General features: G+C 42.4%; 1 protein-coding gene across 2 annotated transcripts in view; it reads left to right on the top strand.

Moving 5' to 3' along the window:
- LOC110530388 (TGF-beta receptor type-1) overlaps positions 1-12,716 on the top strand; it is a 59,881-nt gene that overhangs the window by 32,522 nt on the left and 14,643 nt on the right. For both annotated transcript variants that reach the window (XM_021613388.3, XM_036986007.2), the window contains 5 exons: positions 4,808-5,062; positions 6,466-6,702; positions 11,097-11,327; positions 11,689-11,856; positions 12,071-12,227. In XM_021613388.3, the coding sequence (XP_021469063.2) occupies positions 4,808-5,062; positions 6,466-6,702; positions 11,097-11,327; positions 11,689-11,856; positions 12,071-12,227 (1,048 nt within the window). The remainder of the gene's footprint in view (positions 1-4,807; positions 5,063-6,465; positions 6,703-11,096; positions 11,328-11,688; positions 11,857-12,070; positions 12,228-12,716) is intronic.

The raw sequence follows: 12,716 nt of genomic DNA, 5'->3' as shown, positions 1-12,716 counted from the left end.
CTCTACCGCTCCCCACTCCATAATTTCCTCTGGCTGTGTGCTTAGACCCAGGCATTTCCATCTGTCTCTCTGTGCTCCAACCTGCTGCTGCTCACAATCAATTTTATTTTCTCTCTTAAAGCCTTTTAGTGATTCCATATGAAACCAGCACAACAAAAAAATACTATGATTTTGAGAATTTTCACAAAATTGTACCCATAGGATGAAAATGGTTATCAAAGTTTGCATATTTATATTTGGCATATTTATATTTTTGGCCTTACTCAGGCTTCCTTTTTTAAGCTGCAATATATAACTTTGAGGGTGACCTGACCAAATTCGCTTAGAAATGTGAATTATAGATCTGTCATTCTCAATGAATTCTCTAAGAAGTTGTAGATCTGTTCTATGTGCAATATTTATTTCTACACTTCCATTGCTGAATTTTTGTTTCTGCATCTTTTACTTTCTGTTTTGTACACCAGCTTCAAACAGCTGGAAGTTCAATATTTTCGCTTATGGAAAATATATTTCACAGCGTTTTACAATTATTCTTTACACTATACGTGCTTGTTTTGTCACAAACTGAAATTAAGCGAACTGTTAGAATTTTAGCAACAAGGAAATGGCAGAGCAATTTCTGCACACATACACACAAATGTTTTCTGTATGAAATGGGATGTAACAAAAACATGTGCAGATATTCCAACCTGGAACTTTGATATGAGTGTGGAGGTATATTAAGATAAAAACAATTTTGATTTGACATATTTTGTTCTTCATGTTTCTAATTTTCTATATTCATAAATTGAATGTAAAATATTTTGTTTTACTGATCTCAAACGGAGCATGCAGTAAAGCTTCATATGCCACATTTGAGCTTTTTAGCACCTACAGATGAAGCATTATGGAGTCTTACAGGCCTGGGTAAGGCCAAAGTGTCATAAATATGCCAACTTTGATGAATTATTTCTCTATTATGATTTTAGGTATGTCAACAATTCTTCCTTCAAAGGACCATTCTATGGATACAATTTTGTGGAAAAAAAAATGTGTCCTTGAATGACTTTTTAGTGATAAAAGCATGCAGTGGATGAATTGGGTTGTCATTTTTTTGAGGAATCCTGCTGGTATTGGGTTTTGTTCATTGTGTGTTTTGGAGTTAAAGAATTTTTAGTGATGCTGTAGCTGAGTTGTAGTGATTATCCTGTTCCAGTGAGGCTGTCAATCATCATTCTCTAAGATTCTGTTCCCGCCTATTGGCAGGCCTTGCTCTTTCTGGCTTGGGGGCAGGGTAGTGGGTGCCGGGTGTTGCCAGTGGTGCTGTCTGATACTGTTAGGCCTTATGGCCGTCTGTCTGTCAGTCATCCTGCTCCCAAGCCATGTCACGCCACCCACAGCCTCAGGTATGCCTCCAGAATATGAGGGGAGCAGGAGAGCGATTGTAAGACCATCAAGGCTGCAGGTGCCTGGGGGGAAAGGAACAGGCAATCATTCACTCCTCTCATTCCCTTTAGCTCTGATCTCTCTCCGGTTTCTTCTGCTGATCACAGTATTACAGCGACCATACTGATGAGCTTTTCCAATGCTCTGAGTCCTATGAGAACACCTCCTAGAGAATCGTTGTTTCTTTGTCCTCCTGTTCTTTATTTATTGTCCTGGCTCTATTCTGCTGTAGCCTCCCCTGTAACCTGTACACATCCCCATGTACAGTGTGTCCAGTAGACGTTTTCTCTCCGTCTGCTGGTCTCTAGATTGTAAATGTCTAGTTCTACCTTGGGTTTCTTTTCATTCCACCATTGAGATATAAATAGGGTGTTCTTATTCTATGATGATTGGATGGCACAGTGGGGGCTTCAATTCTATGCCATTCGGTTATATGGAGCAACTCACTCTGTCTGCCAAGCCCACTGTCTGACTGTTACATATGTGAATCTCCAATGCCAGCTACCTTTTTGTAAACAGTAGGAAAGATGGGCTACTTTGAAGCTAGAAAGCAGCTCCGTAAAGATATTTTGATGCTAGTCACCTTTTTCAGATCTTTTGGTGCTTTTCAGCTGCTTGCTTTGAAGTGTAACTCGTTTTGATCAGCGCTGACATCAGGGGTGTCAAAACATTAGTGGTGCCTTTCCATCTATTGATTGGCCAGCCAGGTTGAAGCTCCTGTCACTGCTGATAGAGAATTGATTGGCCAGAAATACAGATAGAGGACAAGCTGTGGGAGAGAATAAGTAGTTTTTGACTGATTTGTCTAATAACCCCTAGAGATTGGGTAAGTAAGGTGGTTGTGGGGGAGTGAAAGAACCAAGGCAAGGAGTGCAGAGTGGAAGGAAGGAGTCTGAGGAAGGGAGGAGAAGCTGGCTGGTGATTCACGAATGAATTAGGCAAGCACTCTAGGCAGCGATACTTTGAGCGACTCGGAGTACCTGCCACCTCGTATCGGTCTCCTGGGTGCCTGCCTGTTCCAGTGGACTGGTTGCATCCCAAATGGTACAATATTTCTCCGTAGTCCACAACTTTTGACCAGGGCCCGTATGAGGGAATATCGAGCCATTTTAGGATGAAGTGGGACTCAGCGAGCCATGCAGGGTTCATCCTCATTCCTCACACCCAGGGCGGTGTGATGTGTGATAATGATCAAACCAATTTAGAGGCTACATGGCATGTGTAGGACATGCATGCAGGCCAAATCAAGCGGAGTTGGCTGTGCTGGATAAATTCTGTTGCATGCTCTAGGCCTGTGTTTCAATTAGATGTTGAAGGCTATGCGTGATCCTCAGAAAGCTCCTTTGTTAAATAGTTGAAGGTCTAGTACAGAACCCAATATTTATTGAAACCCAACTCCACTGTGCATCTCTTTCATATAATGACACAATGTTAAGCGTTTGATAAATGGATCGAAAAAAGCAATTTTGAAGAAAAAAACGACTTATCCTAACTTTTCTCTTTTGGGCTTGGAGATTTAGGTCGATACTTTTGTTTTTATGTTTTCAGCAGTCTCTGCCAAGCAGATGGAGAGAGCAGTAGATAGATGGATGCTTCAGTCAGTGCTACAGGATAAATGATTAGACTGCCCCTGCCAATTTTCTCTCACAAACAACTCTCCTCTCCTGACTCTCTCTGCAGTACTCCTGCCATTACAACTCCCTCTCAAGTCCCTACCCCAGATCCTCTCTCTATGAATGCAGCAGAGTTCATTTACGGATAGTGTTCCTTTAATGGCCACCCTCTCTCTCCCTTCCTGGGCTCGTTTCAAGCCAGAGGTCTAGAGGTCCGTCTAGACTTCCTGCTGTCCCACACTGCTTTAATTGTAGCCTGTGGTTTGGTGAGAGGCCATTCTAGGTTGGGCATCCAGTGTGTGTGTGTGTGTGTGTGTTTTGTGCGTGCCTTTGCGGTGTGTTTAGTGTGTCTAGCCTACACAGTAAATTTGCAAGTGTCAGTCTTGGTTTTAAGATACAGTAAGTGTTCTGAGTGATTCTAGTGGGGTTAACATCAGTGAGATTGAAATGTACACGTTATTTGAATCCCAGTGGAATCACCTCTGCATGGTGGTGTTACTCGACTGTGTTGAGTTCATTTCCGTTAACTCTTTGACTATATATATTATACATTTAATTATAGCCAGCATATTGTGACTTGCAGGTCTGATGTGGCTCATTCAAACACATTCACTTGGGCAGAATTTATTGAACGAAACCACCATCATGTCTCTGTCACTATCAAACACAGTTATGGGTTACACAGTTATCGCTCACATAAATTCAAAACATGAATTCAAAAGGCATACTGGGAAATACGCAAATAAGCCCCCCCCCCACCCCCCAAAAAAAGAAACTAACACTAAATATGTTATGTGTACCAGCATCAACTTTAATAGCCATGGTGTTAGGGACCAACACTATAGTAGGGTTGTTAGTTTGTCAAGACTTTGTAAAGTGTTAGTTTAACACTATTTTGGTGGTTCATATATAATTTCTAAGAAAGTGTTACATTTTAACACTGTGGATGTTAAGATTCTGATCTCAAATTTGCTGTGTATGTAAGATCACAGGAGCTGAGTCACTTGCTGCAGGCTGGGTGTAGTGCTAGGCCCACTACATCTGGCTTGTGTTGGCTGCTGCTCTGCATGATGGCACGTTTGTGCACATGCACAACTATACACACCCCTCCCCCAGCCATCCCTGTGTAACCTGAGCTATGGGGCCAAAGGCTGACCAATAACAACCCTCTAGTCTGGATTCTCCTGTTGCTGTGAAGGCATTAGCAAGTCTTTCCTTCTACTTAAGGGTCACACACAACGCACAGAATTTTGATCGAGCCTTCATCTGCCGATTGTTCAGTGTTTTAGTGACACCCCTCTGTAGACGTCTGACTGATGCCATTTTTCACCTGATTCTACATGTAAAATTGTTGCTCACTCGCCGCACATTATGTTCAGAAGACCTGAGGTGCTAATTCCTCTTGGCCAGAAACCGCTATTGGTGTGTCTGAGCCCTTACTGTGTTCTATGGTGTCTTCAGTTGCAACCCAGTATCAACCACATCGTGTACTTACAAACCACATCCGCTCTTATCACATTTATCCTGCAATTACTGTTCTGAAAAAACATCCCTACCTGTTGTGCACTAAGAGTGACAATTTTCATATGACAGAACTGGTGTATATTCCAGACATATTGAAAATGTTAATGTGTTGACTTGGCTATGCGTTTCTTTTTTATCAGATGTACTTCTTCCTTTTATCAGAACAAGCACTTCTTTCTTTTTATCAGATTTTGTTTCTATATTCTGTATATTCACTAAAGCCCATCCCCTTTCTCCTCTCTCAGCGTTGCAGTGCGACTGCCAGTGGTGTAGTAACAGTACCTGCTACACGGATGGCCTGTGCTTTGTGTCCTTCGTCAAGTCGGGCAGTAAGATGGTGGCACAGGGGAGCAGGTGTTTACTGGAAGCAGACCTCATCCCTAAAGACAGGCCGTTCTTCTGCGCCCCTTCCAAGAAGGAGAACACCGGTGTTGTCCCTGTCTGCTGCAACAGAGACATGTGTAACAAAGACCTCAACCCAGAAGACTACTCAGAGACATGTAAGTGTCTGATATGTCTCAGGTCTCTATCATCTTTCACATGCATGACATGTCCTAAATTGGCTACTAGCTCATAGGCAATTACCTAATGTGCACTGCATCTGTGTAGATCTGAAAGGAGGAAGTCATAATATGAAAATGTTGCCCATCATATTACCATATACTTTCCTAATCATTTCAGATGTACAAAACATGTTTTGGGGGTAGGTGCTAGGTGTATATATGTGGTATTGGGTGACTCAATCTAAACAGCAAAGCAGAGAACTGATGGCGAGACAATATATTTCTAAAGCATGTTTGATCCTCCATTCACTATTCTACAATAGAATAAGGGTATATCTCCTGCACAAAGCATTCCCTGTACTTTCAAGGACCATGGACCTTGAAATATGTCACAGAATTGTCTGTGTTACTGTGTGTGTGCGCGCTCTGCATAAGTACAATTGAATTTTTCCCCCATTCTGCTCCTCTTTCAGTTTCTGTCACCTGCTTTGTTAAATATGAACCCATACATACAGGCCACAGGCCCAAGTCATTTTTCAGCTCTGATTTATTGGATGTTAGGTCATTTTTATAAGAACAGGGGGTGATTGTTAGTGATACTATTCTCCCAGCAACAACCCATGTTTCTTCATGAGTTATTTACTTTCTCCCCGCAAGGCTCTTCCTGTTTCTTTTATAGCACTCTCACTCATGCGGGAGAGTCACAATTACAATTTAGAAACCCAGTATCCTGGACACGGACACACATTCCATTGAACAAACATTTTAGTTTAAGACCATCTTAATCTGTGTTCAGGAAACTGGCACTATATGTCACTGAATATATCTGAAGCAATGTCTCTGCTTGGACACGCTGTCGGGTTCTGCTCTTGTGGTCAGAAAGAAGCACCTCACTGCTCCCATTCTTGATCATGGGTCTGGAACTGCCTCCATGCTGTGCTTCTCAGTATGGTAGTCAGCAGATATCCTCTCTCACCATACTGTCATTCAGTAATAGCAAGGCCGTTCTTAAGCCTTCCTCTGTGTGCAGCTGTGACTATTGGAAAGATTTGACAGGTTGCAGTCACCAGGCAGTTGGATGATTTGAAAAGCTCCAGAAGCGACTTTTGAGGCTTCATAATGGAATTCCACGACAGCTCTTATTCTGAGAGCTGAAAGTGTCTGACTTAAAGTTCCATTAATATTTGATCACCCTCACGTTTCAGATCACACTCCTCTGATTCTCAGCCAAATCAATTAGAGAAAGTCTAGCCAGTATCAGGAAATGCATTTGAATTTAAACCGGACCGTTGCAATGTTTTCGAAGGAACTCTTATCAGTTCCTGCTTTTTTTTTATCACTGTCCCATGCATGTGTGTTAGTATGGCACAACACTAACCCCAGTCTCGTCCCCCCTCCAGTCCCCACAGCCCGTACCCCTCCAATGAGCCCAGTGACCCTGGCGGCCGTCATTGCGGGGCCGGTGTGTATGCTGTGTTTCGTGCTGCTGCTGGTGTTCTATGTGTGCCACAGCCGCTCGATTATCCACCACCGCGTGCCTAACGAGGAAGACCCTGCCATGGACCACCCCTTCCTGGCCGACGGCCATACCCTCAAAAACCTCATCTACGACATGACCACCTCAGGCTCCGGATCAGGTGGGTTTTGTAGTTCTATGTACTACTGTACATTCATCACACCCTTTGGGAGATACGTTTTAAACAGATTGAGTTTAACCTTTCTGATCTCCCCATCCCGGATCCGGGTTCGTGAATACAGACTCAAGCTCATTACCATAACGCAACGTTAACTATTCATGAAAATCGCAAATGAAATGAAATAAATATGCTAGCTCTCAAGCTTAGCCTTTTGTTAACAACACTGTCATCTCAGATTTTCAAAATATGCTTCTCAACCATTGCAAAACAAGCATTTGTGTAACAGTATTGATGGCTAACGTAGCATTTAGCATTAGCATTCAGCTGGCAACATTTACACAAAAAAACAGAAAAGCATTCAAAAAAATAATTTACCTTTGAAGAACTTCAGATGTTTTCAATGAGGAGACTCTCAGATAGCAAATGTTCAGTTTTTCCTGAAAGATTATTTGTTTAGGACAAATCGCTCCGTTTTCTGCGTCACGTTTAGCTATGAAAAAACCCCTGTATCCAGGATTGTGTAAATCTATCAGCAAGCTCATTAGCATAACACAACGTTAACTATTTATGAAAATCGCAAATGAAATGAAATAAATATGCCATCTCTCAAGCTTAGCCTTTTGTAAACAACACTGTCATCTCAGATTTTCAAAATATGCTTCTCAACCATAGGAAAACAATCATTTGTGTAAAAGTAGCTAGCTAGAGTTAGCATTTCGCGTTAGCATTTAGCGTTAGCATTAGCGTTAGCATCCAGCACGCAACATTAACAAAAACATAAAAGCCTTCAAATAAAATAATTTACCTTTGAAGAACTTCTGATGTTTTCAATGAGGATACTCTCAGTTAGATAGCAGATGCTCAGTTTTTCCAAAAAGATTCCTTGTGTATTAGAAATAGCTCCGTTTTATACATCACATTTGGCTACCAAAAAAAATCCATAAATTCAGTCCTCAAAACACAAACTTTTTTCCAAATTAACTCCATAATATCGACTGAAAACATGGCAAACGTTGTTTAGAATCAATCCTCAAGGTGTTTTTCACATATCTCTTCATTGATACATCGTTCTTGGACACATGCTTTCTCTCCTGAATCCCAGGAGAAAATGACCGCACCTGAAGATTACGCACAAATTTAGACAAAGGACACCGGGCGGACCTCTGGAAAATGTAGTCTCTTATGGCCAATCTTCCAATGATATGCCTACAAATACGTCACAATGCTGCTAAGACCTTGGGCGAACGACAGAAAGTGTAGGCTCATTCCTTGCGCAATCACAGCCATATAAGGAGAGAATGGAAAACAGAGCTTCAGAAATTCTGCTAATTCCTGGGTGATGCATCATCTTGGTTTCGCCTGTAGAATGAGTTCTGGGGCACTTACAGACAAAATCTTTGCAGATTCTGAAACTTCAGAGTGTTTTCTTTCCAAAACTGTCAAGAATATGCATAGTCGAGCATCTTTTCGTGACAAAATATCGCGCTTAAAACGGGAACGTTTTTTATCCAAAAATGAAATAGCGCCCCTAGAGCTCTAAGAGGTTAATGGAGGAGGTGTAGCATGCTCTACTATGGTACCGATAAAACCGGACATCTTGTACAAAGCTTTATCTTCGTACATATGTTCCTAAAGTTAACATAACAGTGTCCCTTCTCCCTACCAATGCAGTTTTAGCACCTCGGGGTGCTAGAATCTCCCTTAGGATAGATTTACCTATTCCATCTATTTTAAATTGGGATGCTATATCAGCCCAATGCACAAAGTCTGACTGTAGGCACTTTCAAATGACATTTACTGACAGGGTTATGTAAGTTGTTCTGAAAATGCCTAGAAGTTGTTTCTATAGAGCTGCAATACTGACCTTGGGAACGCTTACAGTTTCTCATACTAAATGGGTTGTATTAAAGAAGTTCTTCAATTCTGTGGTTTTCTATGGAGCGGTCCGCAAGATGTAAATGAAATGTTCTTGGCTATGAATGTTTCAGCGAATGATTGAGACCTGAGTGTTTCATCAGTAATACATCCGTTTAGCAGCCGGTGAGACTGTGACATACAGCTAGCTACCAGTCAAGGACCATCATTCAATCATGGAAACAGAATCGTATTAATCTAATTAAATCAGAAAAATAGAATTGTGGCCATCATTCCATAATGGCTTTAACATGAACTGTCCATAGAACTGGAGATGAAAAGTTATTCAGCAACTTGATATCAGCCTTCTATTGATGGCGAGGTCGTGACAGTATTTGGTTTTTCCCTGCCCTGGCACCAACTTACTGGTTATTCGCTTTGCTCATTGAGTTTAATGTCCAGGTTGAAGAGAAGGTAAAATAATGCAGACCACCCATGCAGCTGGAACGTGGGCAAAAGCACGCTCTAGAACAGGGTTTTCCAAACACCTCTCTTGCCTCTCCCCCCAGGGGCACTGTTGCAGGAATTAAATTCCTCTGTTTTAATACCCAATTAAAATGAAACACTTAATCCTTACCGTTACCCGTAGGATATTCTCCTTGGGACTTTCAACGTTAATATCTCATATCTCACTACTCTAGACTAAGTTTCCCTCTCCTCCCCTTAGATATTAATTTCTTTCAGCATTGTACAGGTTCAATTATTCTGTTCACCTAGAATTACCCTGCCTTCTCACCAAGCCTAATTTATCCTCACCTGTTTTAATATATCTATCTGCTACTTCTTCATAGTCAGACTACTTCCCATATACAGATAGACTACTCAGGTTAAAACTTTATTTAGGTATGTTTTTTGAATTAATGGCTATCCTATTTGTACAGAACAAGCGTCCCATCAAACAATACGTACTATATCTCTCCTTAATAACCTTCCGGCTTGCAAAACCAGGATTTATTAAGCTCTAGTTTATTTATGGTAGTGCACCTTACCACAGGTCAATTTCAGACCTGTTTCCTTCCTATCGATTTTGGTTAAAACACAAAGTAGAAACCCATTGTATTTGTTCAGAATATTCAAGCACCTATCATTGATTAAATCCAAACTCCTTTAGAACATTCAATCAAAAATATCCCAAATAATCCCTCCCAAATTCGAGAATAAAGGCTACTGACCTTGCTGCCGACTGGGAAAAGCACTGTTCGTTGGATCTAGTCACCGTTCCTGTCGGTCTGGGGTGTACATCGGCCTAGTCGTTCCCTCAATTCAGAGGCCAGGTCTTAAATAACGGGACCAGACCCGCTCGTGCACGATTTACTCGGCGTACGACCTCCAGATGGCAGGGACGGATATTTAGATCCGGCTCGAAGGACCAATTGTTGCAGGAATTAAATTCCTCTGTTTCAATACCCAATTAAAATTAAACACACAATGGACAGAGCCCAGTCTTAAAGTCAAACAGCAGATTTTATTCACGAGAGTACTGCTCCTTACACATTTTACCACAGGTTATAAACTGAAAATGATGTCAGCGTTTTCTAAATGTTCCGTCTCTTCTTGACACTGGTAGAAAGGCTCTATAGTTCTCAAGCCTTCCCACCTCGCCTAGAGCCAAGGTCAGCCAGTGTAGATAAGCATTCTAGCCAGTCTGGCGATATAGTTCATTCATTTCTACCAAGGAACAGACAGTCATTGTTCTAATTCTTGATTATATTTACACACATTATATTCAGTACTAGGATTAAAAAGAAAATTCATACATATACAGTAACATAATAGTATTCTGATTAGGTCATATACAGTAACATAATAGTATTCTGATTAGTCAGTCCTGATTGAAATGTATACATAATTAGTCATTAGTGATAAAAATTCCCTTAACAGGCACCTTTTGTTTTTTTGCCTTAGCAATACACTGTTGATTCAGATAATCAAAGTTTGATGATGAGTTGGTTATTTAAATAATCCGTGTAGTACTAGGGGGGGGGAAACCAAACTGTCCTGCCCCCCCCCCCCCCCCCAACTCTGGCTTCAAAGCAGAGTTGAGTTTGAGGGTTCTAGACTGTTTTATATACATGTACGGTCTACACCAGGTGAAACCAGACAGACAGAGGACCAAGGTACAGACACTCTTCAGACAGTGACTAATTTGCTCTATTTTCCGAAGATATTTTGTTTGACGTCTTTGAAACAGAGAGTAGCTACAGGTCTGACTGTTGAAGTCTTCCTACTGTACCTCTGTCTCCTTCAGTGTTCTTCTGGCCTTGTGCATACATTGGATTTGTCGACAGAAGGAGTCATTCCATTTTTGGATCCAATGGTCTGCTTTTAATCCGTGTCTTCAGTGTCTCTTCCACACAACCACCATCACAGTTGCAAGTTCCTCTCACCTTGCTGTATAGAACTGCTTTCAAACTTCTCCTAAAACCCTGGCCTCCTAATAACTGGGCTCCCTCTCCATACAACCCCCCCCCCCTCCACAGGTCTGCCCCTATTGGTGCAGAGGACCATAGCCAGGACCATCATCCTGCAGGAGAGCATCGGAAAGGGAAGGTTCGGGGAGGTGTGGCGGGGCCGCTGGCGAGGAGAGGAGGTGGCCGTTAAGATCTTCTCATCCCGGGAGGAGCGCTCGTGGTTCCGTGAGGCCGAGATCTACCAGACAGTCATGCTTCGCCACGAAAACATCCTGGGCTTCATTGCCGCTGACAACAAAGGTCCGAGGGAATATTGGAACAGGGTAGTGTTCAGTAGGGAGAAACATTTTTGAAACAGGGAGGTACTTGTCCAATTAAGAGCCCAGATTTTCATTTTCTGTAGGAAAATGTTTTGATAGTGTGCCCTACTGCACATGACTGTATTGATCCTATTTTCTATGACCAATGATGCTCTTAATTTGACAAGAAGTTGGAACTGTGTATTTGGGACCAAGATAGTATAGTCAGGATACTAGCGTTTCATTGAGTTTCTCTGATGATCTGTTGTAAATGCAGGCATTGTGTAAAGTGTAGCTCACCTAACTTATCTCTCTCACTCACTGTTCTCTCTCTCACTGTTCTCTCTCTCCTTTCTTCTCAGATAACGGCACGTGGACCCAATTGTGGCTGGTATCAGATTACCATGAGCACGGCTCCCTTTTTGACTACCTGAACAGGTACACGGTGACAGTGGAGGGCATGATCAAGCTGTCCCTGTCCACCTCCAGCGGCCTGGCTCACCTGCACATGGAGATTGTTGGCACGCAAGGTGAGGAGGACCAATCAAAATGTGGCTCTTAATGTACTTCGTATAGCATATGTATCCACATAACATGTACATAGTTATGAAATGTAGTGGTTTTACTCTGCACTCAGATATTCCTTTCTCTGCATCTCTCTTCCTTTTCCTCTTCTCTCTCTCCCCCGCTCGCTCTCGCGCTCTCTCTCCATTTACCCACTTCCCCCTGTTCTCCTCCCCACAGGTAAACCTGCCATCGCCCACCGCGACCTGAAGTCTAAGAACATCCTGGTGAAGAAGAATGGTACTTGCTGCATCGCTGACCTGGGTTTGGCTGTCCGGCATGACTCTGCCACTGACACCATCGACATCGCCCCCAATCACAGAGTTGGAACCAAGAGGTGACTGCCTGCACGGCCAGAGAAACAAGTGTCTGCAATACACACAGAGGGAGAAACACACATACACTGAAAACACAGAAATGGACACACACACAGACAGATAAAGAGAGAGAAACCTCACGTAATGCGACAACTACTTAAGATTAGGTAGAACTCAATTAGGTTGCATTATTTTGCTCGGGTCCCTTAATCCACACGGCTGTGTATGCCCTCATTGGAGTGCTGTCAGTATTGAGTCTGTCTTGGGCTGAGGCTCAGGGAAAATGACATCTGAGTCATTGGGCCTGTTGACATTGGATGCCTGTGAGTGATAGAGAGAGCGGAGGAGTGATGACGAGAGAGACTGCTGAGTGGATACAGCGTTATCTCTGAAATCTTAATCCGCTCAGTGGAAGGAGCGGGTTGGCAAAGGATCGCTATCTGATCCGATTGATCCATTACACTTCTCGGGTAACAGTGTAAAACATGGTTAAAACGATCATTTTGATA

This window comes from Oncorhynchus mykiss, chromosome 8 (genome assembly GCF_057628025.1).
Source record: "Oncorhynchus mykiss isolate SJ-2025 chromosome 8, ASM5762802v1, whole genome shotgun sequence".
Classification (NCBI taxonomy): Eukaryota; Metazoa; Chordata; class Actinopteri; order Salmoniformes; family Salmonidae; genus Oncorhynchus; species Oncorhynchus mykiss.
This window is presented reverse-complemented; position numbering and strand designations above follow the sequence as displayed.